Genomic DNA, 25,908 nt, shown 5'->3' with positions numbered 1-25,908 from the left:
TGTTTTGTCATCTCAATTTTGTGTCATTGTTTTGTGTTTGCTGATACATAATAAAAGGCTAAAAATTTATTAACTTGTATATAAAGACCACCTGTTAACAACAGTTGTCAGTACATTGTAATACTGTAAAACCTGTGAATAAAAATCCTGAACTACCACTGTCAAGAAAAGTGTACATTTTCCTTTTTCTGGAATTGTATCACTTTGAGTTATTATGTCTCCCCCACCTCGGGGGGAGACATATTGTTTTTGCCCTGTCCGTCCGTCCGTCAGTCCGTCCGTCAGTCCGTCCGTCCATTCTTCGTTTCCGGACGATAACTAGAGTTCCTTTTGACCTACAGCCCTCAAACTTCATAGGATGATTGGTCTTATAGAGCTGATGATCCCTATTGTTTTTGGGGTCAGTAGGTCAAAGGTCAAGGTCACAGTGACCGTTGGTCAATTTCTCGTTTCCGGATGATAACTAGAGTTCCTTTTGACCTACAGCCCTCAAACTTCATAGGATGATTGGTCTTATAGAGCAGATGATCCCTATTGTTTTTGGGGTCAGTAGGTCAAAGGTCAAGGTCACAGTGACCGTTGGTCAATTTCTCGTTTCCGGATGATAACTAGAGTTCCTTTTGACCTACAGCCCTCAAACTTCATAGGATGATTGGTCTTTTAGAGCTGATGATCCCTATTGTTTTTGGGGTCAGTAGGTCAAAGGTCAAGGTCACACTGACCGTTGGTCAATTTCTCGTTTCCGGATGATAACTAGAGTTCCTTTAGACCTACAGACCTCAAACTTCATAGGATGATTGGGCTTATTGAGCAGATGATCCCTATTGTTTTTGGGGTCAGTAGTTCAAAGGTCAAGGTCACAGTGACCGTTGATCAATTTCTTGTTTCCGGATGATAACTAGAGTTCCTTTTGACCTACAGCCCTCAAACTTCATAGGATGATTGGTCTTATAGAGCAGATGATCCCTATTGTTTTTGGGGTCAGTAGGTCAAAGGTCAAGGTCACAGTGACCGTTGGTCAATTTCTCGTTTCCGGATGATAACTAGAGTTCCTTTTGACCTACAGCCCTCAAACTTCATAGGATGATTGGTGTTATAGAGCAGATGATCCCTATTGTTTTTGGGGTCAGTAGGTCAAAGGTCAAGGTCACAGTGCAGTGGGGGAGACATGCGCTTTTTTACAAAAGCATCCTCTAGTTAATAATTTAATATTGAACATTACAACTTTTATAATTTTTCCTTAATTGGTTCAACTTCTCTATTAAGACCATTTTAAGGAAAGTGACATTTTATTGCAGATGGTCTTGTGGTAATAAAAATAGTCATTACTAAAGTTCAAATAATGTTGTCAAGATCCAGGTTACAATGAATTAAAGGAGGTATTCCCTTTTTTTACTCTCTTTCTCTTGGGAACACAATCTTTATTGAAGGTTTACTAAAATCGCTTAATAAAATTCTTTTCAAAATATTTATGGAGGAAATTTTAATTTATTTGTTTTCAAGTTTGAATAATAAAGCAATCAATTTGTTTTGATAGGAATGCAACCAACTGCAAAACTGCAATTTTTTAGCGCATTAACAATTTCAAAAGTCTGTATTTGTTTGCCATTTTATTTGTTTTTGAAGTTTGATTTATTACACAATCATTTGGCTTTAATCAAAAAACTATATAAATGCACTTCTTTTCCACATGAATCATTTGAAAAAAGTAAAGGAAAAAAATAAAACAAAAACTTATTTTTATGATCCTTAAAACAAAACAGAGGTTTGGAGAGGATTGGGTATCTTATTTAATGACTTATTCTTTTATATAATGCCTTCATTAGCTGATTCTTAAATATTAATGCTTTAAGTTTCTCAATTGTAACCTCTACCTTTGGATGGCACTTGAGTTCATTGGGGGTCAAGGTCATATAGGTTATTAATAGATTTGTCTTCTTTATGATATAAATAAATTGGCAATAATTTAAATATTTTAATTGAAGAGTCTGTTACTTTGCATAGACTTTATACCAGTTGGTGGGGTTGCATGTCAATAAGGTCAAGTTGAAGTTCATTAAGACTAGGGTTTTCATGTCAATAAGGTCAAGTTCAAGGTCATTAAGACTAGGGGTTTGATGTCAATGGGGTCAAGTTCAAGGTCATTAAGACTTCAAGTTGATTTTCCAATCTTTATAGTTGGCAATATATTTTTATTACTTTCAAAACAGCATTAGGGGAACACCCATCTGTGTCACAGGCAATTTTTTTTGTCAGTCAAATAAATAATGAAATATAAAATCCATGTTAAAAATGAGTTAAGTACAGTGTATGTTAACTGTGATAAATTAAAACAATGTGCATGTGTAAACAGCATGATTATTTTATTTAGCTATGATTAAAATATTTTATATCTTTACAATTGTTCATTTTCTAATTGTTTACCTATAAAATGATAATAATGACGGACAAAACATGTCTTATTTTTAGTTCAGTTTGTTCAATTTGTGATTAATACTCTAAATTTATCTCATTCCTAATAAATTTTATTGACTAGTTACAAAATCAAAGATATTGACTGTGACCCTTTTTTATGACATTCAAATGGTCTATATACCATGAGATAAAAATTAGGGATGTCATCCGGAGTCCGGATATCCGAACGTTCGAATCACGTTTCGGTGTTAAAAACTCAATTTTTGGGCTAGTCAAAATCCTGTCCAGATGTTGATTATTATTGAAAAACATGTTATTTAAAGTCAAACAAGTGTTCACGGTTATCAAAGTTTAAAAGTAAAGGGCCATAAAAGCTAGATAAGATTTGGTAGTTCTCTAGGGTTGAACATTATTGGTCATTGACATTAGTTCAACTGCTTTAAAGGCAGGTTATGCATCAGAAATAAATGTACTTTAAGGCAAAGATGTGTTTAATAATAGAAAGTTCCTGATTTCTCCAATATGTATCTCCCTTGCCAATAGTGGTTGCCATTATGGCTGTCAACATTATCTATAATATAGTTGACAAAATATGAATATTCAATTTAAACAGCTGATAAGTCAAATTATTTAAGCAGTATACCTCAACAAGGCAATGGGTAGAACCCATATAAGTGCATGTTCAAAGTTAAGGTTACTTTTGAATGTCAAAGGTCAAATATTAGACAATTTCATATTTGCTCCATAAATCTTATACCCTTGAAGGATTTTCTTCAAACTGCTCAACAAGATGATGTGCAGACTTAAGGTCAAGGTCACCTTTGAAGGTCAATTGTCTGATAATGTCTGCTCCCCCTTGAAAGATTCTCATCAAACTTGGCTCAAATGTTCACTCAACAAGGCAATCTTCAGAACCCATGCTGCAAGCTCAAGGTCAAATGTCAGACAATTTTGTCTGCTTTATAAACACTATACCGCGTAAAGGATTTCTTCAAACTTTGTTGCGAGTTTGACTCTCCCCGGAGATGTTGTTTTATTTCTTTGGAATGAAAGAAATAATATAGAGTATTGTGCCTCATCAAACCTAAATAGTACTGCATATACATTACAGTATAGCACAGCCAAATGCACTAAAAATATGCCTCCACCCACCACAAACAAGCAGTCTGTGTGTATGTGATCTCTGTACACTAAGAATGTCGAATGACTTTACAGAAAGTAAGTTATGTTATATAAGATTTAGATTATTTAGGTTATGCAAATATAGACTTTAAGATAGGAAACATATTTAAAAGCTGTATTTTTGTAGGACACGCCACAGTTTACGTATTTATATACCATTGATGACCAGGTTAGAATGTGTGATTCTAGTTCAACGACTGGAGATTGACAAATTTCTAATTTATCTAGGTTGTGCATCGTTAAATGTAATGCTGTTTACGAGTAAAGTGCCCTTATGACCCCTTGATATTTAGGGTAAACGCCAGCTATGACTTTGTTTGTTCCCTCACTGTTTGCTGTACATCCAGTACATATGAAACTTTGCCTAAAATGATGAATAGAAATTGGTTTGTCCAAATTGAAAAATGGACATGTCCTTTTCAAATATTTTGATTCAAAAGATTTCAGAAATATTCAAAGCAAGCGACAGAACTGTCTAGATTTGCTTAAGTTTGTATACGAATATAAGTCAAGAAGAAATTTCTATTGCCGATTATGAAATTCAATATGCTCTTTATGTCATTAAAATGTCCGTACAATATCATGAATAAAATGTCTTTTTTATTTTTCTTCATATATCAAAGCTCTGGATTGTCTGCTACGTCCACTATATATCTGCGGTGGGTATTTTTGTACCAGGAATGTGGCCCTATTTTGATAACAGTAACTTTTCTTATATTATTATATACATGTATTTATCTTTAGTTTAAACAATATTTTATTAATAATCCACACATTTACATAATAAATTACATAAAATAAAATTTACGGATTGAGTAGGAAGCTTGTAAAGCTTTTTTGAAAACTCTCTCCGTGATTTTTGATCTTTGATCAGTGCTTACTTAATGATTCACTAGAATGCAACCTAAAAAAAGCAACATGTGAAATTGTAAACGAAAGTGTTAGATCAAATCATATTAAAACAACAAACAATTAAGTAAACAAAAAACAATTTTTTTTTGCGATGAGTAATAAGGTTTGCTTGAAAAGACGTGTCGCTTCCCATATTTAACTAAATCCTATATCACGCGTTAAACAGTTTCTCCTTTCTAAGCCACGCATGTTTGATAACATATTTAAAACCGTGGACAACCCGGATATTGTGAAATTCTTGTTAGATTTTTTTTATTTCATATCTTTATATCTGTAAGAATTGACTTTGTTAATGCGTTTTTACATAATTATTAGTAAGAATATATGTTCATGCATATATTATATATAAACTTTCACGTTATAATAAAAATATAATATTTAAAAGGTATTCGTCGGTTTAAAATTACACCACTTGGTGCGACTTCAACATCGAACACGGCTTTATAGATCAGGTTTTATCGCCATGGCACTCAATGTTGCTCGCCTCAGTACTAGTATGCTGAAATAAAAACAACCTTGATTTGCACTCTGAAGAAAACACAATAATTTTATGCATGTACCAGTGCCCACTTTGTTGTTGGAAAATCAAAGATAACATGACTAAGGGAGACGGACGAAGAATCTACTAGCGCGGAGATGTACAAGCTTTACGATTTTTACAAGGAACAACCACGTAATTACTGTTATTTAAATTAAGTAAAAAGTGTAGTTTTTAAATCAAATGAGCAAATGGTAGGGTTTTCATTCTTGTTTTTTTTTCTTTTTTTATCTTCTTCAAAAATTCGACATTTACTTTAACAATCCTCCGGACATGTATAAAAATACATTTTTTTTTCTGTCGCATAAAATCTTGTGTTGTACAGCTGCTAAATTAGAAATATTTTTGTTTTAAATATCTAGGATTTCAAAATCCTAGATTTGAACACTGTGAACTCGAATAATTAATAATTTTTTCTTACTAAATTTATCGGTTGTATTACAATTTATTGTGGTCTTAAATGAAGACAGTTGGTACACCGGATCTATGCATGCTCATGTTTTGATTAAAAAATGTTTTATCTAATATTTAAATATCAAATTTAGGTGAACGGTGCATAAATAGAACCAAGTACTATACACTATTTGTGTGTATATCATGAACAGCTGATTAACAATATTGATAATCTTTCGTAAACTATACAAATAAATCAAAATAGACTCCCATAAAATTGTTTACCAATTTGTTATGGTATTTGGACAATATTTAGTAATAAAGTTTTGAGTTTTTAAGGAAATTAAACAACAATATTTCAAATGTTTGATTGACTTTCTTTGGTTTTGTTCTGTTTTATTGAATTCAAAAATTTTCATATTTTTAAATGAATTTTGTCACTTTTATACTACATGATTGTATTTTCACAGACCCTTACTTTCATAATGTTTTCATTGACTTTCTAGTTAAATTATTTTCATGGACTTTCGGTAGTTCAATACTTTTTTCATTGACTTCCGTTAGTTTTATACTGATTTTCAAGATTAAAAAAATCATTCATGTTTTCATTTACTTTCGTTAGTTTTATACTGTTTTCATTGGCTTTCGGTAGATCTATACTGTTTTCATTGACTTTCGGTAGTTCTATACTGTTTTCATTGACTTTCGGTAGTTCAATACTGTTTTCATTGACTTTCGGTAGTTCTATACTGTTTTCATTGACGTTCGGTAGCTCTGTACTGTTTTCTTTGACTTTCGGTACTTCTATACTGTTTTCTTTGACTTTTGGTAGTTCTATTAATTGACTTTCGGAAGTTTTAAACTGTTTTCTTTGATTTTCGATACTTTTATACTGCTGGTAGTTTTTGTACTATTATATGGACGTTTGTAATCAAAGCGAGTCTGCCATTTCCATGTAATTTTGTTGGAGGAAACTACAGTGCAATCTATTCAGAGCGACCCTTTGTAAAGAAATGCCCTCCATACAAGTACAGTACAAATTCGACCCAAATTAAATTCAAAACCTCTCAACAGCCGTTTCCTCTGAAGAACAAATTATCAGCAGCATCTAGATATTTGGTTAGCAAAGGGTGTTGTTACGCCGAGGTTGTACTTTATAGTAAATCAGTAGATAATAAGTATCTACTTAAATACTGTTTATCTAAGCGCGTGACATGTCACAGAAGTCTCTTTATATCGACACAATGTGTGCTTGAATGAAATTAACAGATACACACTTGTTACTTTGAAGTGTTGCATAGTGGCGGCCTCGAAATATCACCAGCACTTTTGTCGTCTGCGTTTGATTATATAAACCATGAAATATACTTTTAAATAAAGAAAAAGACAGTGTATACAACAAATGTTTTACAGTTTTTAGAGCATCACCATTAACGTTTAACATACGATAGACTCATTCAGTAGACTCATCCGTTAATAATTCTTGGTGAACTACGTACGTTTCTAATAATATAACAGCCACGGCTGTATGACGGAAGAAAACCTGTTAGACGCATGTCTCTTTCCGTGATCGGTAATTTCTAAATTCTAGTTTCCTACAGAATACAGGATCGATAGCTGCGACATTATTTCTCTTACAGTACTTTCTCACTTTTAATCGGTTATCTCTAAAATATTGTCAAGGCCTAAGACATTTATAATCAGTCTGATAACACATAATCAAATTTATCTTGTGTATCACATTCTATATTTTTAAATCTTAAAAATAGATAATAAGTTATATTTTTGACCCCCGAGTATCACGTGACCTTTCACCGCGATCACGCACGAGACGGCCGTACAAGCCGTGACCGAAATCTAACGCATCTTTATAAAGGAATGCCTCGTTAATGTATCCATATATCAGTCAGAGAAAATATTCGGATTGTGAATAAAGCTGGTGAGTCAAGTTTAATCAAGTTTTAAATTATGAAATAATACATATCAGTTTAAATATATTTGACAATTTTATGCCATTTTCCCCCCTCAAATTAACTGTTCTGGTAAGCTTGAAATTTTCCAGACTCATCATTTTGTGAATTCTGGACAGAATTATGCTGCGATTAAGAAATATGTTATTTTTGTGCTCATTAATGAAAAATGTATATACGTTTGTACAAAGTCTATATAGACCTATTGTGTGATATTTTATTGCTTATGTGATGATCGTGTTTTGTCGATGCGTGTTTTTTTTACACAAAAATGAATTTAAAAAAACTCGTGTAGCAGAATAGGTATATATATAAAAAAGGGAATAAAGAGTATAAGATGGACGTGCATAAAAGATAACTAGGTATGGGATGAATGTAAAAAAATATATTTTATAATTTCTCTTAATAAACAAGGATGTAATATGCGGAAAGAAAGTTTCGTCTGCAAGTAAAACTAGAAAATTAGTTAGCATCGACAGTCCTTAAAATGGAGCGTTTTGTCTCATTTTGTCGATATTTTCCGACTGTTTCATTTTGGAAAAAAATGATAATAAAATTTAATACATGATAATAAAAAAACATTGAAAAAAAAGAAGAAAAAAAAGGAACACCCCCCCCCCACCCCAAAACAACAACATCAAAACTGTACGATGGCAAATTAAATATTTGACAAAAGAATAGGAATTAAAGTACGCAACATCAAATACCTCAATAAACATCATGAACTTTCGTATTCTTTTGATCAAGATAATTTTCTTACACAATCTAAAATTTTATTTTAGTTATTCAACTTTGTACCAAGTCCACTTAGAGTTATTAATGTTTTTTCTCTCTTTTATTTACCACTTATATATTTGACAAAGGTTTTTTCGATAATTTATTTTATTGAATAATCGATTTATATTTTCAAGTAAACCATTGATCAAGAACATGCCTCAGCCGCATGATTTTGCAGTTCTACGGTCTTTATAAGTCATAATCAACAAACCAAGGTTTAATATTTCATGGCGACATTTTAGACAAAACAATATCATGTTTATTGATATTTTCATTCTATAGTTAGTGGTAAAAGATTCTTTACAATAGTTTTAAACTATTTCAGTCATCATGGGTACTATCAGTGAAATCGACACAATGTTTAGTATGGAAGAAGAAGTCAGTTCAAGAATAAACAATAAGTTGGAGGGACGGACGATCATCAAAAATGGGATTCCACCGGAAACGGACTTGTATATGAACGGCGGAAGTCCGGGTCTCGAGATTCGTAGACTCGATGAAGAGTACAGACGACGGGCTTCACAAGTATCGTGTAAGTGTTATGCACGTTTTTCTCGTTTTTCGTCACCTATCATGTTTTCGAGTTATCTGCCCTTGAATATGATTAATTTTGCGAAGCTTTGGCATTGCAAAGGCAAATTAGTCTTACATTCTTGTCTTGTTTCATTATTGGTTTATGTTTTTCATTCATGGAATTCCAAGTACAAATAAATAATTTAGTCAGCAATTCTTTAAATGACAATTTTAATGAAAGTGGCATAGCTTTAAGTAAAGATAAAACGGAATCCCTAAAGAACGCCCAACATGGCCATATTGAAAATGTTGCACGGCATATTTGATGAAAGGTGGCTAGTCTACCGTTGACCCCCAAATAAGTCCGATTTAATGTTTGTTCTGTTCTGTTGTGTTATGCACGTTTTTCACGTTTTTCGTCATCTATCATTTTTTCGAGTTATCTGCCCTTGAATATGATTATTTTTTCGAAGCTTTGTCATTGCAAAGGCAAATTAGTCTTACATTCTTGTCTTGTCTTGTTTCATTATTGGTTTATGTTTTTCATTTCTTTCTCCGTCTCATGGAATTCCAAGTACAAATAATTAATTCAGTCAATGACAATTTTAATGAAATTGGCATAGCTTTAAGTAAAGATAAAACGGAATCCCTAAAGAACGCCCAACATGGCCATATTGAAAATGTTGCACGGCATATTTGATGAAAGGTGGCTAGTCTACCGTTGACCCCCAAATAAGTCCGATTTAATGTTTGTTCTGTTCTGTTCTGTTCAGTACCTCGGTGCAATTTAAGTAGCATACGTAAAGGTGATTTACAGCGCGCTGATAAAGTACGTCACAGATTAAAAGTTTATACCTGACGTAAACAAATTTGCAACATGATACACGCTACCGTAGAATGGCCTTGATTTTGGACACTTAAGTACACAATGCAAAAGACCTTGTGCGAAATAAATAGTAACTTAAAATAGATAAAAATGGGATAATATCGGTGATTGACATTGCGTGTTTATCATGAATAAATATGAGATAATAAATTTAGTCACAATAAAACATTTATAACTTTACGAAAAAACAAAAGTCGCGCAACGGTTCAAAACAAGATTTCAAGACGCACTCAGTAATGTTAATTAAATACAATCATGTAGTTACACTTGAATGATGATTACCTTTGTTTAGATCATTTGTAGAAGCGGTATTTTGGGTAAGATTTGGGATAAAAGACACACTTCAAAAACATCCTCAGTATATTTCTATACACTTAAGGTGTTGTATTCTAAGAGATTTTCACGTCAGAATTAAACCTAATACACTATCAAAGCACTGTGGCTGCCCCATAATCTGTACTGTTTTGATAGACGAAATATTGTAAAGATTTGATTACAATATGTCCAAAATTTGGTTCCACTGATTATTTAAATTGACTAGTACTTGTCAACCTTACGTTTTGTCCTCCAAAGATAAAACTAGTGTACTTTGATAGTCTGGTTATAGTTATTTGGTCCATTTCTTGACCTATCCGCGCTTAACTATGGTCTTTTCGGGATTTACCGAACATTTGCGCCAATTTAATGCATTTTTAAAAAATAAAGACAAACAAATCTAATTATGTTTGGAATGTTTATGTAACAATAATATAATATATTATAATTCAATAGACCTCTATATAGATCTATGTGTATACAAGAAAAATATTACATACATTCGTATGTAATATAAGTACGATTGCATACTACTTTTTGTGAAGACTATGTTTGCTGAATTAAAGGTGTAATATAAAATGAACAAATATGTCATGAGATATTTTATATCTTTAAAAGTTTTCATGGAATGTAATTAATGTATCACCATATTAAAGTTGCATGCTTTCAGATGAGAAAAATGATTTTCAAGGAAATCAAAATATGAAAAGAAAATTCACGGTCAATTGACTGCTTTGAAGCATAATCAAAAATAAAAATTACAGGAAATTAAAACCTTTTTAATACACTTAAGGTAGAATTTCATCGAAATCATAGTCAAAAGATTTGAGATATGATTATTTATTCATATTAACATCATTATTGTTATAATATTGATAAAAAAAACCCCGAAAGACACAGTTTGTAAATATTTATTACAATAAAATATGAAAAAGGTATACGCGCCGAGGTTAGCTATAATTAAAATTCCCGCGCTAATTGCGGTGGTGCTTGGGATAATCACTTGATACTGTAAATGGCAGCCATTTTACGATACGAATCCTCGAAAAGTTTATCTGCCGAAAAGATATGAAAAAAATACTTGCAATTCAAAGTTTGTTGGCTACATAAAGATTATCGATTTACTCTTTGCACACTTTTTCTCTGCCTGAGTAAAAATAATATTGACGTGTTTATTCATTGGCTTAAACCATCACGTTACCAATACACATGTAGGTGTGAACTAATTTCGTGTTCATTAAAATTATTCCGTTAATAGACATATAACAATCTTATTTACAAATGAATTGATAAAACAACAATCCCAGAAGCATTTAAGATAATAACAATCATTGGAAAAAAATAAATGCATATAAATTGTAAATTTGTGTATGAAAACTCAACCCCCTAAACAAAACATAATAGACCAAAACAAGCGCCTGCTTCTTCACCTAACTATGTAGTTGCATGACCATGATTAGCAATTTAGCGAACCAAATCTAAGAGATAAACCTATTGTAAAAATAATACTATGACCACAGCAGATTTCGTACAGAAAAAAAGTTCACCGACAAACTTCGATACTTGTTTATGACAGATAATCGTTAGGTCATTGACTGTCACAACGAACGTGCAGGGGTTATCACGGAACAGTGCAGTGAATACAGACTCAATTAATAAACTCTCAATGGTATTCTAAACAAAGACTCAAAATCGTTCAAAAGTCCTTTATCAAAATTCATTGTATCGAATTAAGACTTTGACATTGCAAGAGTCTCCTTTTTTTGTTGTTTATCTCTTTTTTTTTCAATTGTCAAGACTGTTTTGTTTTAAGCTGTTTTATGTACATTACGTTACGTGCATACGTAAAAGTGCTAGTCGCGTTGAGTAGTTGTATGTGAATTTTATGTAAAATATCTATCTGACTTTATTGTTATTTTGTACTAGACAAGATAACAAAAACGAGGAAAAAAAGGATGACTAACAATATTAAACATATTTTAGGTCAAAGCAATGCGACTAGCACCTTTGTGTATCACTGTATAGGTAAAAATAGAAAGAACTATAAAACAATGTCTAACAAGCCCAGTGTCTGCCATCAGATATCTATAACTCAAGGATATAAGAATGGTTTCATTTAATTAATACAATCAAGTGAGGGAATAATATGTTATAAGACATAAACGACTAAGCAGACCATGTATTCTGCATTTGATGTCTTTAAGGCATTGAAACCTTTGAACTATATACATATACCTGCAAAATAATATTTTACGTGAACTTCAAACAGATTTGAAAAACAAAATACAATTGATTAAAAATAAACAACCTAAAATATACAAACAAAGAAGACTAGAGGTGATCAAATAAGCACATAGAATAGTTGATACCACATTTAGCAATTTATTTATCTAAAAGATCATTAATACCAATTTCATTTACATTATTACACTTATAGTTTACTTTATTCATTTTTGAAAATGCTCTGTAAAGGTTTATGTAAAGGAATTATCGTATTAAAACAAAAATGAATTTCGAAAAGTTAAGGAGGTACCAAACAACGTCAGTGCCTTCAGAACTTTGATTCATGATATAATAAATTTTGGCGGTCATCTTAAACAATGTCAAATTTTATATGTCACTCTTTCCAAGGTCACTGCCCGTTAAGTTCACAAACCGCCAACATTGTTAGGTACCATAAACAAATAGTATTATAACGAAAATGCACGTTTACAAAACACACAACTCAAATTTGTATCTAAAATTGAGAGCAACTTTTTTCAGAGGTCATGATAAATAAAGGTTACTTATTTCAAGGTCAATATTGTTAAAGCCAAGATAAGATAAAAAAAAATACCTTTGGGAATAAAGGAGGTCATCGACTTACTCTTAATAATCTAGTTCAAAATCGATTTAGAAAAATGGTTTAAGTGACATAAGGGGGTTTTTTTTCGTTGTAAAGTTGAGTTGAAGTAATACTATATGTTTAACGATTGACTATTTTAATGGTGATTTACCAATAATAGATAATGAAAAATATGTATTATACAATATTAAAACAACCTTAATTATTAAAAGACTGTCCCACTCTTTTAAAGAATTTAGCGTTACCGATTCAATTTTAAGAAAATTCCATTGGTCATGCGGATTTTTGATTAATTGACATAAAGTTACTTACTTTGGTCGATGTAGAGGAAGGCTACATCTAACATGTCGATTTCACTCAACATCTTTGCAAGAATGGGCCTTGATTGAGACCCAAAGAATTTGAAAAATGGAGTGATACACATAGTTAAGATAAAATGAATTTTCAACCACTAAATTAGTTTACTTGCTTACCATGTACCAAGAATAGTTATAACTATAACTATTAGCTTAAAGGCCCATTATGTCTTATTAATGCTATCATTTTTATTTATCACAAGAGTGGTTTTGGTAACTTGTTACAGTTTCCACAAAATACTCATTTGCCACACACATGAAATATCTTATGTTGGCAGTTAGTATACTTGTAGTGAAAGTATTTTGTATGGAAGTGAAATTTGTTTACATTTTGCTACCCTTACGAAACATTACTGCATGTTCAGTGCTACTTTCTTCAGTTATTAAACACCAAGCATGCTCTTAATAAATAACTATGAAGTTATGTACTTATGTAGCTTAAAACATTATTGCACGTAGCTTAAAACAATTTTGTTGAAAAAAAAATTTGCTGGTGTTTATTTTTTTAAAAGTGTCCGAATTATTTTATATCTTCATTAACATTAATGTAAGTCGACCGTTGCTGAATCATGTACATTAGAACGACTTTATATGTTTTGTCAACAAAACGTTTACCTACAGGCGTTATGTCCCGAATGTTTCTGGCATATTAAATTAATTCTTATTAATGAAAGTTGCTACGTGCAAATGTTGTGTTGACAATGCTTTTTAATATTCATACTATTCATAGATTAACCTCTATAAAGATAGGCGTTGACAAAATACACATGAAATAGGTCTGTAGTAAAGAAAATAATTGTTGTTCGAGTCCTTATGAATTCGATCATTCGTAACTTACAAAAACACAATTAATAAAATAAAATTCAAAAGCTGCCCAGTTGCATAATACTTATTTATTATTTTCATCAATCACTAATTACAATTTTTTGAAACAATTATTAGCGCTCTTTTATTTGCTTTCCGAAAAAAATGTGTATACATGTTCTAAAACAACCACTCATTCGGTTCATTTGAAAACCTTGAAGTTATTATAACTCTGGAAGATTTGAAATACAGTTGCCACCCTTAATGGACTTCATAATCTATAATAAGAATACAGCAACACTGTTTGAGAAAAGACTCTTATAACCAAAGACGTTAATATTTTAATAGTAGTATTTATTGCCATACGTAAAATGGATATATTCATTGCCTTAACTAAGGACGCGTTAAGAGGATATTTTAAAGATATAGCAAATTTCTGTATATTACTGTACATGATAGGAATAAGCAAGCATAACTGTAACAACCAAATTAACCTCATTATATAGGTCGTCGTGATCACTGCACTTTTCGGACAAGTATTCATGAGGTCAGGGTTGCTTTCACCAAATGTCGGTAACAAAATCATGTTAACATACTGGTCAGAAAATTAAGCACAGGTCGTTGATCACATAGGTTATAAAATGTAACAAGTGAAAATTGTAAGTCATATTAACAAAATTGCATATTCAGTCTGAACATTAGTATTTTAAGGCAGTCAAATTTTTTACAAGATACTAATTAATCCCACAAAGTTGCTTAAAAAACGAATTGCATACAAAAATTGTATAACTGAATCGAAACTAAAGAATAATTTTTACATGGCCTTAATTTTCAAATAATGCATGTGCTATTTTTAGAAATCTAAAAATAACTCACGTGTTTACGCCGGAACACACAAACAGCTGGTAAACTGGGTTTTCCATGATGTTTGGACGTGATGACACAAAATTCGTTTAATTCAGTGAAGGACAGGGACATTATGAAAAAGAATGAAATGATTAGGATATTGACCTAATGCAGATAAACTTTTGACCGAAAAAGGGAACGCGAACGTGAATTTGTAAATTTAAGGTTTGTTTGGGAGAACATCAACATGTATGTATATTGTGCGATATGTTGGCATATTTAAATTAATTCAATAATTGTAGTCACATTTTCTTGCATGTGCCTTTCACTGTTTGGAGAGTTGAATTATGCATCACAGTGGTTCGTGCACTGGAAACTCTTTAGTTGAACCTGACCATGCATCCGTTTCGTGATTGAATACATTAGACGATTTCCAGACAAAGTGAGGCAGCAAATTAGCTAGATTTGTATTTATATATAGACATATATCTAATGACTAATGATCGTTCAAAGTTACATACGATGTTATACTCATTAGTGGCTAAATGTATATTAAAAGAAAACAATTCGAACCGAATCATTACAAATACGCCCCGTTGGAACAAAATATAAATTTCGTCAAGAATTTAAAATTTACTCGTAATTATTATAATAATTAAGTTATTCAAAGCCCATTACTGCACTGAGGTGACAATTAAATCTTCTTTTAAAAAAAGTGTCTCTAGCCCTCAACCCATTCAAGAAGTCAACATTTTTCAAATTATTGCAAATTCAACACAAATTCAACACAAACCAGCTCACCTTCCCTTAAATTAATGCCAGTGTTTATTTGGAAACATGATTTAATCTTGTTTTCATTACATTACGCTCAATTTTAACAAAATATTTGGCACTGTCTTACTGCTTTCTAACGCGTGTGTCCCAAAAAGAATGTAATTGCAAGCTTAATTATTTAACAAATATATACGGGGTGTAATTATAATTGAAAAGATGTAATATTTGATGGAGCTTGCCTTAACATTAATTTTGTTAAATGTAGATATGATCTTTCACTGGCTTATACAAACGTGCATGTTTCAAAGGAAAACTGTTACTCATCGCAAAAATCACACTTTCGTGTGTAAACGAAATATTTACTTCTGTTCGTTACGCCTCATAAAAACATATGTGCAGATAAAAAATCCTTCGCTATCACGAGATACAGAAATGCACAAAGCTTGCGATCATTTTTACATTTATCTCTTCAATTCGTACATCTACTACCGAAACAAGACAAATATAAAAGATAATATTTGACAGAAATTTCACAGAAAATTGACAAACCAGCTTTATAATACTATACAGTAGCCAGCTGTTGAAATTGAAAATTGATAAAATTAAATGGCTTTGATATAAGACAAATCAGGTCAATTCGCTGTACTATAATTAGAGGAGACATTGTAAAGTATTTGTATGCCAGCATCCGATATAGATCGTTCCCACTGATCTAGTTATGCACAGACATTTATCTGACCCGATTTCTATTAATTGATGGGTGGAAACCGTGAGGAAACTGGGTGAATATAGTTATAGTTATATCATAGACTACAGACTGACAGATTATTTAGTGACTGGGAGTAAAATCTAGACTGATTATTGGATTTCGTACTCAGTCGCATCTTCTCGGCCTTTTCCGTCTATTCCGGACAAGAACTAACATTATGAACAAAAGTCGAGGCGTACAAGAAATGATTGTCTTTGCATTCGGTTCAGTAAATTTTATCTTTACGCAATGCAGTTCATAAAATATCTAGTTGCGTCTATACAACAAATAAATGCACCTAGATCGAGACATGTCTTTTCTACGAGATATATAGGTTTCTTTAGTTTGCTTAATTTTCTTACTTTTCATCAATCTATGAACACCACTTTTCTTAGGAAGTTATGTAACGCTGTTATATTTGAAAATTTCGAATATATAATATTCTATTACAAAGTAAGTCATTGTTTATGTTAAAGATATTGTCAGAAAATGATTTTCTCAAATATTATATTATTGCAATTATTTTCTTCTTAAAATGTTATCAGAAGATGCCTTATTATAGAAGTTGAATAGTTCATTATCTGTTAATACATGTATTGTAAATTCGGTCGATATTACGTAGTAATTCACATGATTTTTTCCACTTCACCCGATATATTGCTACTTTTGATGACCTTATTTCTAAAATACGATCACCATGTGCTTAAAGCATGGACGTTGATAATTAAGTCAAGAATGTTAGAGATAAACATGGTCGAATTTCGGTTAGCTGTTCCATATGCAATGTACAATGAAACTAGTAAATATTTTGCATTTTGAACTCTGCGCTTGAACTTCTGTTTTGGTTTGTTCCGCACATGTAAACTAGGTTACCTCAATCACGACCAATCAGAATTCGCGGTTTTGTTTTGACGCGTCATGTGATCGTGAGAAATGAATAAAAATATGGAAAACAATAACAACTGTCGTCTGCTATATAAGCCCGCTTCTCTCAGTCAAAATTCATAACCAATCAACTCTTGCAGCTAGTACTTTACTAGTATTTGATATTTTGTTTGTTAAAGAGATTTTATTTAAGTTGTAATAATGAAGGAATTTATGAAATGCAATTACAGTTGGGATGACTACAGCTCCGGTTAGTTAGCTGTTTGCAATTTAATGCAGTTCTAAATTCAACTTTGGAATACATTTATGCATGTTTTTCGGTTTTCTCTTTGGTTATTTTTAAAATCTTATTTGCGAAATTTAAAATAATCAGTTCTGTACTGTAACATGAACAAAAGAGGTTTAATTTTGATGCATTTAATAATTATTATACGACAAAAGCATATTTATTTATTAATTTGCGTTGAACCTAAATTATATTTTGTTATTTTTCTATTTTTCAGATGGTTCTGATTGTTCGGAGGGGAGAAGAGTGTCTGAAAGCCTTGAAGACGAGGTATGAATGAAGTTTTCTTGTGTTATATCAGTGTTTACTACTTGTTGTAAAATCAGCTGTTGTATAAATAGGCCAAGGCCACGCGGAGGAGTAAACAGTTGTTATAGAAGTATATCATCGTGTGGCAATTCTCCAAAAATTGCACTGAATAACAAATTTAAACATAGATTTGTACTTTGTTACACTGTTTTCGTGCTTTTAACAAAATGCCTTTTTTTCGTTTGATTAGAGTTATACTTAGATTGTTAACAATTAATGGGAAAATGTAATTGTGTCTATTTGTGTAACTTCAGGCTGACTTTGGAATATTGTTTGACGTTGACGGCGTTTTAGCACGAGGTTCGACTCCCTTGAGTGCTGCCCAGCAAGCCATTCGGCTGTTAGAGGACGAAGAAGGTCATCTGAAGGTTCCGGTTGCGTTCGTGACAAACGCTTGCAACAGGAGTAACGACAAGGCGGCACAGATACAAAAATGGCTCAACATTCAGGTAGGGGTCTTTGAAAAAGTTCTTTAATCATATTATCTATAATAATATTATTTAGTCTTCAGCTAAAACATATATATTAACGTATAATATCTGCATTAGACTAGCAATTTCAATATTTTCACACAGTTTTCATTTGAAATGTAACTCATTAGTATTATGTAGGGAGAGGGAGCGAATTGCAATGTATTATAATATTATTATAATGTATTATTTAATATCATTGCAGGTTACGCCAGACCAGGTCATACATGCTCCGACGCCGGCAAGACTGTTGACAGAATTTCATGACAAACATGTTCTAGTTGTTGGACAAGAACACCGAGCTGAAATCGCCAAAGAGTATCCTTTCAAATCGAAATATTTATGTTTGAATTTAAAAAGAAAATAAGAAGATATTTTTAAGTAATGAAAAAAAAACATAAAAAAAAACATAAAAAAACCCCCAAAAAAACAACATTTGAATGTTGTCAAAATTTCAAAATTTGAGGAAGTTGTTAAATACTTGTATTGAATTGCGATTTTTCTGGGACAGGTCTTCAGAGTCCTTAAACGTTTGTTAACACTACTTAAAATCTTGGATAATCACGTGTTAATGTTGTTTTACCTGTTTTATTCCTTAACATAATAAAGTATTGGATTTACAAATGTGTGCACTATAGAGGACGTCCAGCTTGCGTATCCCCTGTTGGACATGGTGGATCATGAGCACAGAAACGCTGTGGCAACCGGAAGTCACCCTGACGACACTTCTTTCCCGCCAGTTGAAGGTAAACATTCTATTATTGTATTATTGTTTACTTGTAGATTTGCTTCTATTTACTTTTTAGTAATTACTGAAATTAGTGTTTTCCTTTCGGCTATGTTTCCACTACTGTATAAATCGGTTTGCCTTGTCGTTCTATAAATGAAGTCAAAAAAAATTTATTCCATTTTCATATTTCAATTAAAAACAATTATTTTTAATCCTCAGCTGTTCTCCTCATTGGTGAACCAACACACTGGGAGGGACATCTCCAGCTATTGGTTGACCTGTTACTAACCGAGGGTGTTCCGAACTCAAGCCACACCCCTAAAACCGTTCTGAATGTGAAACAATTGCCTGTGATTGCGTGCAATATGGATCTTGTGTTCATGCATCAGGCCTGTATGCCACGATTTGGTCATGGTGCTTTCTTGGTGTGCTTGGAGGCATTGTATAAGGTATTTAATTTCTTAAATTTTGTTTTAACCGGAAGTTTCTTAATAAAATATTTGTATATTTGTTTTAACTATCTCTTAGATATATTTATATGTTTTATATAAAACACATGAGATAAATTGCGTCTTTATGACAGTAATACTTTTACAATAATTGCAATTTTCTACCTCCGCAAATACACGTTAAATAAATACATGAATCTGGTTCTTACCAGATTTTATTCTGAACTTGACAATGTATCTGATTTTTTTTCTCAGAAAATCACTGGAAAAGATTTGGAATACCGTGCATTGATTGGCAAACCTTGCGAAATTACATACAGATATGCAGAACACGTGATCGGCGATGTTGCTAGAAGACTTGGCATCACTCGACCAATCAGAAAACTCTACTTTGTTGGGTAAGCCGCAATTTTCAATATAGATCTAAAATAGACTTTAATTTTGTAACCTACATAGGCAATGAAAATTATTATGCTCTTCAAAAATCATTGAACAAAAAATCATCTAATGACTGTTATTATTATTTTATTTTTTTTGTAAATTTCTCATAGGATAAAGTCAAACAATTTGTATTTGTAGCTCTATAAATTATGTGCTTTGCTAATCATATAGAATGAGGCAATGTAAAGAAGCAATATATGCTTTAATACATATTTCTTTTACTTCCTTTTACAGAGATAACCCTAACGTTGATATTGTCGGCGCCAACTTGTACGACAGATACCTGAAAAGAGCGCAACAGAATCGTGACAACGGCAACATGTGCGAGGACGACCACAGCGACCATTTGCCAATCAGTAGGTCCATTCCGAAAGGCGTAAACCTGTACCAGCAGACGGTTAGGTCAATGGAAAGTCTTCTCGTCGGCACCGGAGTATATAAACACGAAGAAACAAACGCGCCCGGAAGTCCGAGTGATGACGTGTACCATGGGCATAGAGACATTATGCATGAACCAGAATTGGCAAAACCATCAAGATTTGTGCCAGATGTTTGTCATGGAATTGAACATATTCTCAGACAGGAGAATTTCAATCCATGCGTATTAAGCTCGTGAAAAAACGTGCTAAACAGGAAATGACTGAACTAAACATTCAGGAAGAATGCACAGCAGTGCCGGTCGCTTAACCAAGGCGATCGCGTAATCAGTGCAGGATTGCGGTCACCGCATAGAGACTGCTAGACATTCACATGGTATCTTGCCAGGAGCAGAGAACCGCCGCATAAGACATTTTTACATCAGGCATTCGAAGTGATCTCAGTTTGTAACATAGCCAGTCGTTGCATTTACGCTAAACATTGCAAACATTACTTGCTCTTTGAGCACATTTATAATATATTCATGTTTTGCTACATTGTTTTCAGTTCTAACAAGACATGTACGGGTGTGCAAGGAGTTGCTATCAAACATCTATATGTATGAAGTTCACATGTATATGAAGTGTGGTTCTTCTATGAATGAATGATACCCGGGAAATATTTTTGTCTTAGGTTCCCCTAGCGGGGCCTCCTAGTCTGAAACAAGATCTCATGGTAGAAGTACGCCATCCACATTCCATTTTTATCATTTATAAACATTTATGAACATTTATGACATGTTATTGAATTTATTTCTGTGATATAAAATGATCATCATTTTATATAAAATATATTACTGCATTTATATTTGATATTATTTGAATAAACAACAAAATTAATATGATTGTTGCTTATTGGTTGTAAAAAATTAATTCTGGGCCAATTTGCGTATATAGTTATCCAATTATTGCACCCGTTCACATTTTCCCTTTAATACTTCCTTTGTATTTAACTTTTTGCCAAGAATCTGACGAGACGAACATGAATCAGTTAAGCAAATCTTGAAATGAACTATTGGCCTTGAAGCCAAAATATCCACAAACATCGCGCTTATGAACCTAATGTATAACGATTAAGCCAATGAACTACAATGACATTGGAGCCAAAAAATATCAATAAACATCGAACTTAATAATACCCCAAGTCTATATAATAAACATTGCTGCTCACAGAGATGCAACATTCATTACCTCGGGTCAATTTCCGAATAATTCGGGCACATTATATCAATAGTCGAAAAAACAACAACAACATGTTGTGTGGGATTGCACTTATCTTATTAAAATTAGCTCCTCATTGACGCTACGCATTATCAGATAATTTTATTACAGACTGATAAGAAACGTTAGATAGATAGATAAAATAGATTTTTTCCGTCCAGATCCATAATCCCTTGCGCGAGATTCATTGGCCCTTTCAGTTGATCAATTCCATCATCTTGTTTTACATAACCGAATATGTTCACATTTCTTATCCATTACCGAGAATAATTTACATCTTAATCTTTATGCTTTTTTTTTTTTTTTTACATTTTTGCAACTTTTTTGTCACTCCTATTGATAATTAAAACAAACTTTTAAATAACATGGCAGCATACATATCGGTAAATTTTCTTGTCTAGAACATTGTCTCGGAAAATATCACGAAAATGTGAACTTGCGTGATAATGATACAGATAATGTCGTCTTAGCTTCTCCATATAAATATAGCTCGATCTGTGGCATTATTACATTCAAGAAATAACTTAAGTTGATCTGAACTTTAGTCAGACTGGGATTGCACTGTATTATTTCTGCTAAGAAATGAATACTAAAGAGGTTGACAACCGCAACTGAATGTTTATTTTAAGTTGAACGGAACAGGTTTTTGTGATGTACTGCTATGCACACACAAAAAAGAACTAGTAAACAACATCGTTCCGAAAGAAATAATAGATAAGCATATCTTCGAATCATAACAAGAAAATAGCTTGGTCGTTAAGTGCAGTCGCATGCAACTAGTTAACCGAATACCTTTCCTATTACCCAGCCTTACGGAAGTATTTTATAGGGACCAAAAAGTTGTGATTGCTTTCCAAAGCCTTAAAGCATGGGTCGTACATTTAAGCTTTATATGCACAATAAAGTGGATTGGTCTTTCCATAATTATTTCAAATTGAAATGTATTAAAGCGATTTTCTTATAAAACGCTTCAACGCAGTTTTTGTCATTTGTTCTGTTGATTTTGTTTTTTGTCATTTGTTCTATATATATAGTTTATATATATAGTTTATGTAGTTTATATACTCGGACAGAACTTTATAGGGAGAAATTTACCTTTTTTACGATTATATATATTTATCGCATGGTTTGGAACTTTTCCTTTGTTCTTACTAACCCATTATACTCGATCAGTACACTTCAATGAGCATTTGAAAACTGTGTTGATATATAACAGTACAGTTTTTTCATTGATTCATATAGGAAAAAAAACTCGACTGTTATATATCGGTTAAGTTTTTTTCTCACCTTGTATATGTCAATGCAGTTTTTTTTTCATAGAGGCTCCAATGGGGCAGTGGTAACGACCATTCCCAGTAGCAAAAAAAATGGAATCAATAAAATAAAATAAAATAAATATATAAATACAACGAAAAATATTAACAAAGATAATTAATGAAATGAAACTTACTCTCATTCAATCAAAAGGTACATCCGCTGAATGAATTATTTCAACTGAGATATATTGCCATAAGATTTACAGTGTCTTTGCCATGGCAAAATATGATCGTCATAGGAAAATAAAATCATTTAAAATGGTTAACAATATTCCCGACGTTCGTATGTGTTTACAACAACAATATAGTTTACATAGGATCATATAACCATTTGTTAACCTAATATTTCTAATATCAAGTCAAGTGTTTATATAGCTCAGTGTTTGGCAAGGGATAATAAAGACCTCTTTGAACATTTTTTTTCGTGGTTCTATGTACGTAATCTTTTTATTGCCTATGTACATAAACTTTTTATTGCAACAACATTACCTATGGTAATTTCCACATATTGTTAAGAATTGTGTGTGTGTATGTGTGTGTTTCGTTTGTATTTTTTGTTGTCGTTATTTTGCCATCGGATAAGACTGTAGCTTAAAATAACCAGGACAATCTTTTCTTTAACAAGTTTCTGTATGCATTTTATATTTTTTGCCATGGCAAAATCGCTTACTCGATGCACTTTTAGTCTTTGCTACAGAACCTATATTAAGTTTCTATAAATTATATTCGTGAAGTGTCTTTATACGGTTTCATTTTTCTTTCTATGAACGATTAATTCAAAATTTTGCTATGTCAAGTTTCTAAAACCATACATGTCTTTGCCATGGGATATTATATTACATATTTATACGGTTTTTCGCAGTTATGGAAAAAGAGACCTTATGATAATCAACAAGATTTAATATGCTTCAGAACCAAAACTAAATATCAATATACGGTATAGTTTTTGCCATGGGATAAATATAACCTTTAAATGACAATAACATTCTCTGTGCTAGGTACATGTAACTATAGACTGTTTCGGAAAAATGTAGGATCTGTTTTGCGAAAAATGAAGTGCCAGCATAAATGAGTTTAATTGTAAAAATTAATGAGTACATAACCTTTATTGACCACAATTTCACATGTGTCAAGAGTCTACACACTGTTTAGTTTTAATATGACCAGATAATTCAAATTCTTCCACTGACAACAATATTTTATGCAAAGTTTCTATAAACATACATATTGTAGTATTTTGCTTTGGTAGGATTCAATACTTTTGACACGACTTATTTGGGGAAAATAAACAATCATTTTTTTTTTCACAAGGTTTAGATAAGGTTGTTTTGCAGTTCTACATATGGTTTAAAATTTGCCATGGGATAATTCAGAACCAATATTCAGTATCAATATAAGGCATAAGGAGAATTTCAATACATGTGTGTTAAGCTCATGAAAAACGTGCTGAACAGGAAATGACTGACTTAAACATTCAGGAAGAATGCACAGCAGTGCCTGGTCGCTTAACCAAGGCGATCGCTTAATCAGTACAGGATTGCGGTCACCGCATAGAGACTGCTAGACATTCACATGGTATCTTGCCAGGGACAGAGAACCGTCGCATATGACATTTTTACATCAGGCATTCGAAGTGATCTCAGTTTGTAACATAACCAGTCGTTGCATTTACGCTAGACATTGCAAACATTACGCTCTTTGAGCACATTTATATTCATGTTTTGCTATATTGTTTTCAGTTCTAACAAGACATGTACGGGTGTGCAAGGAGTTGCTATCAAACATTTATATGTATGAAGTTCACATGTATATGAAGTGTGGTTCTTCTATCTATGTATGATACCCGGGAAATATTTTTGTCTTGGGTTCCCCTAGCGGGGCCTCCTAGTCTGATACAAGATCTCATGGTAGAAGTACGCCATCCACATTCCATTTTTATCATTTATAAACATTTATGAACATTTATGACATGTTATTGAATTTATGTCTGTGATATAAAATGATCATCATTTTATATAAAATATATTACTGCATATATATTTGATATTATTTGAATAAACAACAAACAAAAAATATGATTGTTACTTATTGGTTGAAAAAAATATTCAGGGTCAATTTGTATATATACATCTATAGTTATTCAATTATTGTACCCGTTCACATTTCCCCTTTATCACTTCCATTGTATTCAATTTTTTGCCAAGAATCTGGCGAGATGAAATGAATCAGTTAAGCAACTGAACTATTGGCCTTGAAGCTAAAATATCCACAAACATCGCGCTCAAGATTCTAATGTATAACGATTAAGCCAATGAACTATATTGACATTGGAGCCAAAATGTATCAACAAACATCGTACTTAATATTACCTGTAGTTTATGTAATAAACATTGCTGCTTAAAAGGGATGCAAAATCATTTACCTTTGGGCAATTTTGAAATAGTTTGGGCTTACTATTTTATCAACAATCGAGAAAAAAGTGTGGGATTGCAACAATCTAATTAAAACCAGCTCCTCACTGTCGCTACGCATTTTCAGAGACTTATTACAGAGGGATAAGAAACTCTAAAAATAGATTTTTCCCGGCAAGATCCACAATCCCTTGCGCGAGATTCATTGACCCTTGGAGTTGATCAATTCCACTATCTTGTTTCGGGTCACCGAATTTGTTCACATTATCACCCATTACTGAGAATGATTTAAATCTTAAATTTTCTTGTTTTTTATATGCTCTCTTTTACATTTTTGCATTTTTTTGTAACTGCCATTGATAATTCAAACAAACTTTAAATAACATGACAGCATACATATCGTCTAAAACATGGTGTCGGAAAATCTCAGAGGTTGACAACCGCAACTGAATGTTTATTTTAAGTAGAAGGGAACAGGTTTTAGTGATGTACTGCTATGCACACAGAAAAAGAACTAGTAAACAACATCGTTCCGGAAAATAAATAGATAAGCATGTCTTCGAATCATAACAAGAAAACAACTGGTCGTTTGGTGCAGTCGCGTGCAACTTGTTAACCGAATACCTTTCCGATTACCCAGCCTTACCGAAGTATTTTATAGGGACCAAAACGTTGTGATTGCTTTCAAAAGCCTTAAAAG

At 32.3% G+C, this 25,908-nt stretch overlaps 1 protein-coding gene and 1 long non-coding RNA gene across 3 annotated transcripts; one reads left to right on the top strand and one right to left on the bottom strand.

Annotated features, from left to right (window-relative positions):
- Positions 1-5,130: 5,130 nt before the first annotated feature.
- LOC132717120 (haloacid dehalogenase-like hydrolase domain-containing 5) lies at positions 5,131-21,100 on the top strand. Of its 2 annotated transcripts, XM_060700526.1 has the most exons (9): positions 5,131-5,182; positions 8,513-8,719; positions 17,663-17,715; positions 18,009-18,203; positions 18,430-18,542; positions 18,834-18,970; positions 19,174-19,403; positions 19,659-19,801; positions 20,079-21,100. In XM_060700526.1, exons 1-9 carry the CDS (start codon positions 5,146-5,148, stop codon positions 20,458-20,460), a joined length of 1,497 nt encoding a protein of 498 aa, XP_060556509.1. In that variant the 5' UTR covers positions 5,131-5,145; the 3' UTR covers positions 20,461-21,100. The 2 variants fall into 2 exon arrangements, with proteins under 2 accessions (XP_060556509.1, XP_060556516.1); XM_060700533.1 differs by lacking the exons at positions 5,131-5,182; positions 8,513-8,719 and adding an exon at positions 17,253-17,409.
- Positions 20,271-24,404, bottom strand: LOC132717145 (uncharacterized). The gene is made up of 2 exons (XR_009623917.1): positions 24,264-24,404; positions 20,271-20,489 (listed from the first exon to the last, which is right to left on the bottom strand). It is a non-coding gene; the product is annotated as an uncharacterized LOC132717145 (long non-coding RNA).
- Between the last annotated feature and the right edge of the window lie 1,504 nt (positions 24,405-25,908).

The sequence above is a fragment of the Ruditapes philippinarum genome, unplaced genomic scaffold (assembly GCF_026571515.1).
Source record: "Ruditapes philippinarum isolate M1 unplaced genomic scaffold, ASM2657151v2 ctg4496_1_1_1_1, whole genome shotgun sequence".
Lineage (NCBI taxonomy): Eukaryota > Metazoa > Mollusca > Bivalvia > Venerida > Veneridae > Ruditapes > Ruditapes philippinarum.
Note: the sequence above shows the minus strand (reverse complement) of the source record. Positions and strands in the feature narration are given on the sequence as shown.

Excerpts from the sequence above, each read along its gene's own strand:
- LOC132717120 (XM_060700526.1), top strand. The coding sequence starts at position 5,146 with ATGTACAAGCTTTACGATTTTTACAAGGAACAACCAC. Across the intron at positions 8,720-17,662 it reads ACGGGCTTCACAAGTATCGT|ATGGTTCTGATTGTTCGGAG; the intron begins GTAAGTGTTATG and ends TCTATTTTTCAG. Across the intron at positions 19,802-20,078 it reads AGAAAACTCTACTTTGTTGG|AGATAACCCTAACGTTGATA; the intron begins GTAAGCCGCAAT and ends TTCCTTTTACAG.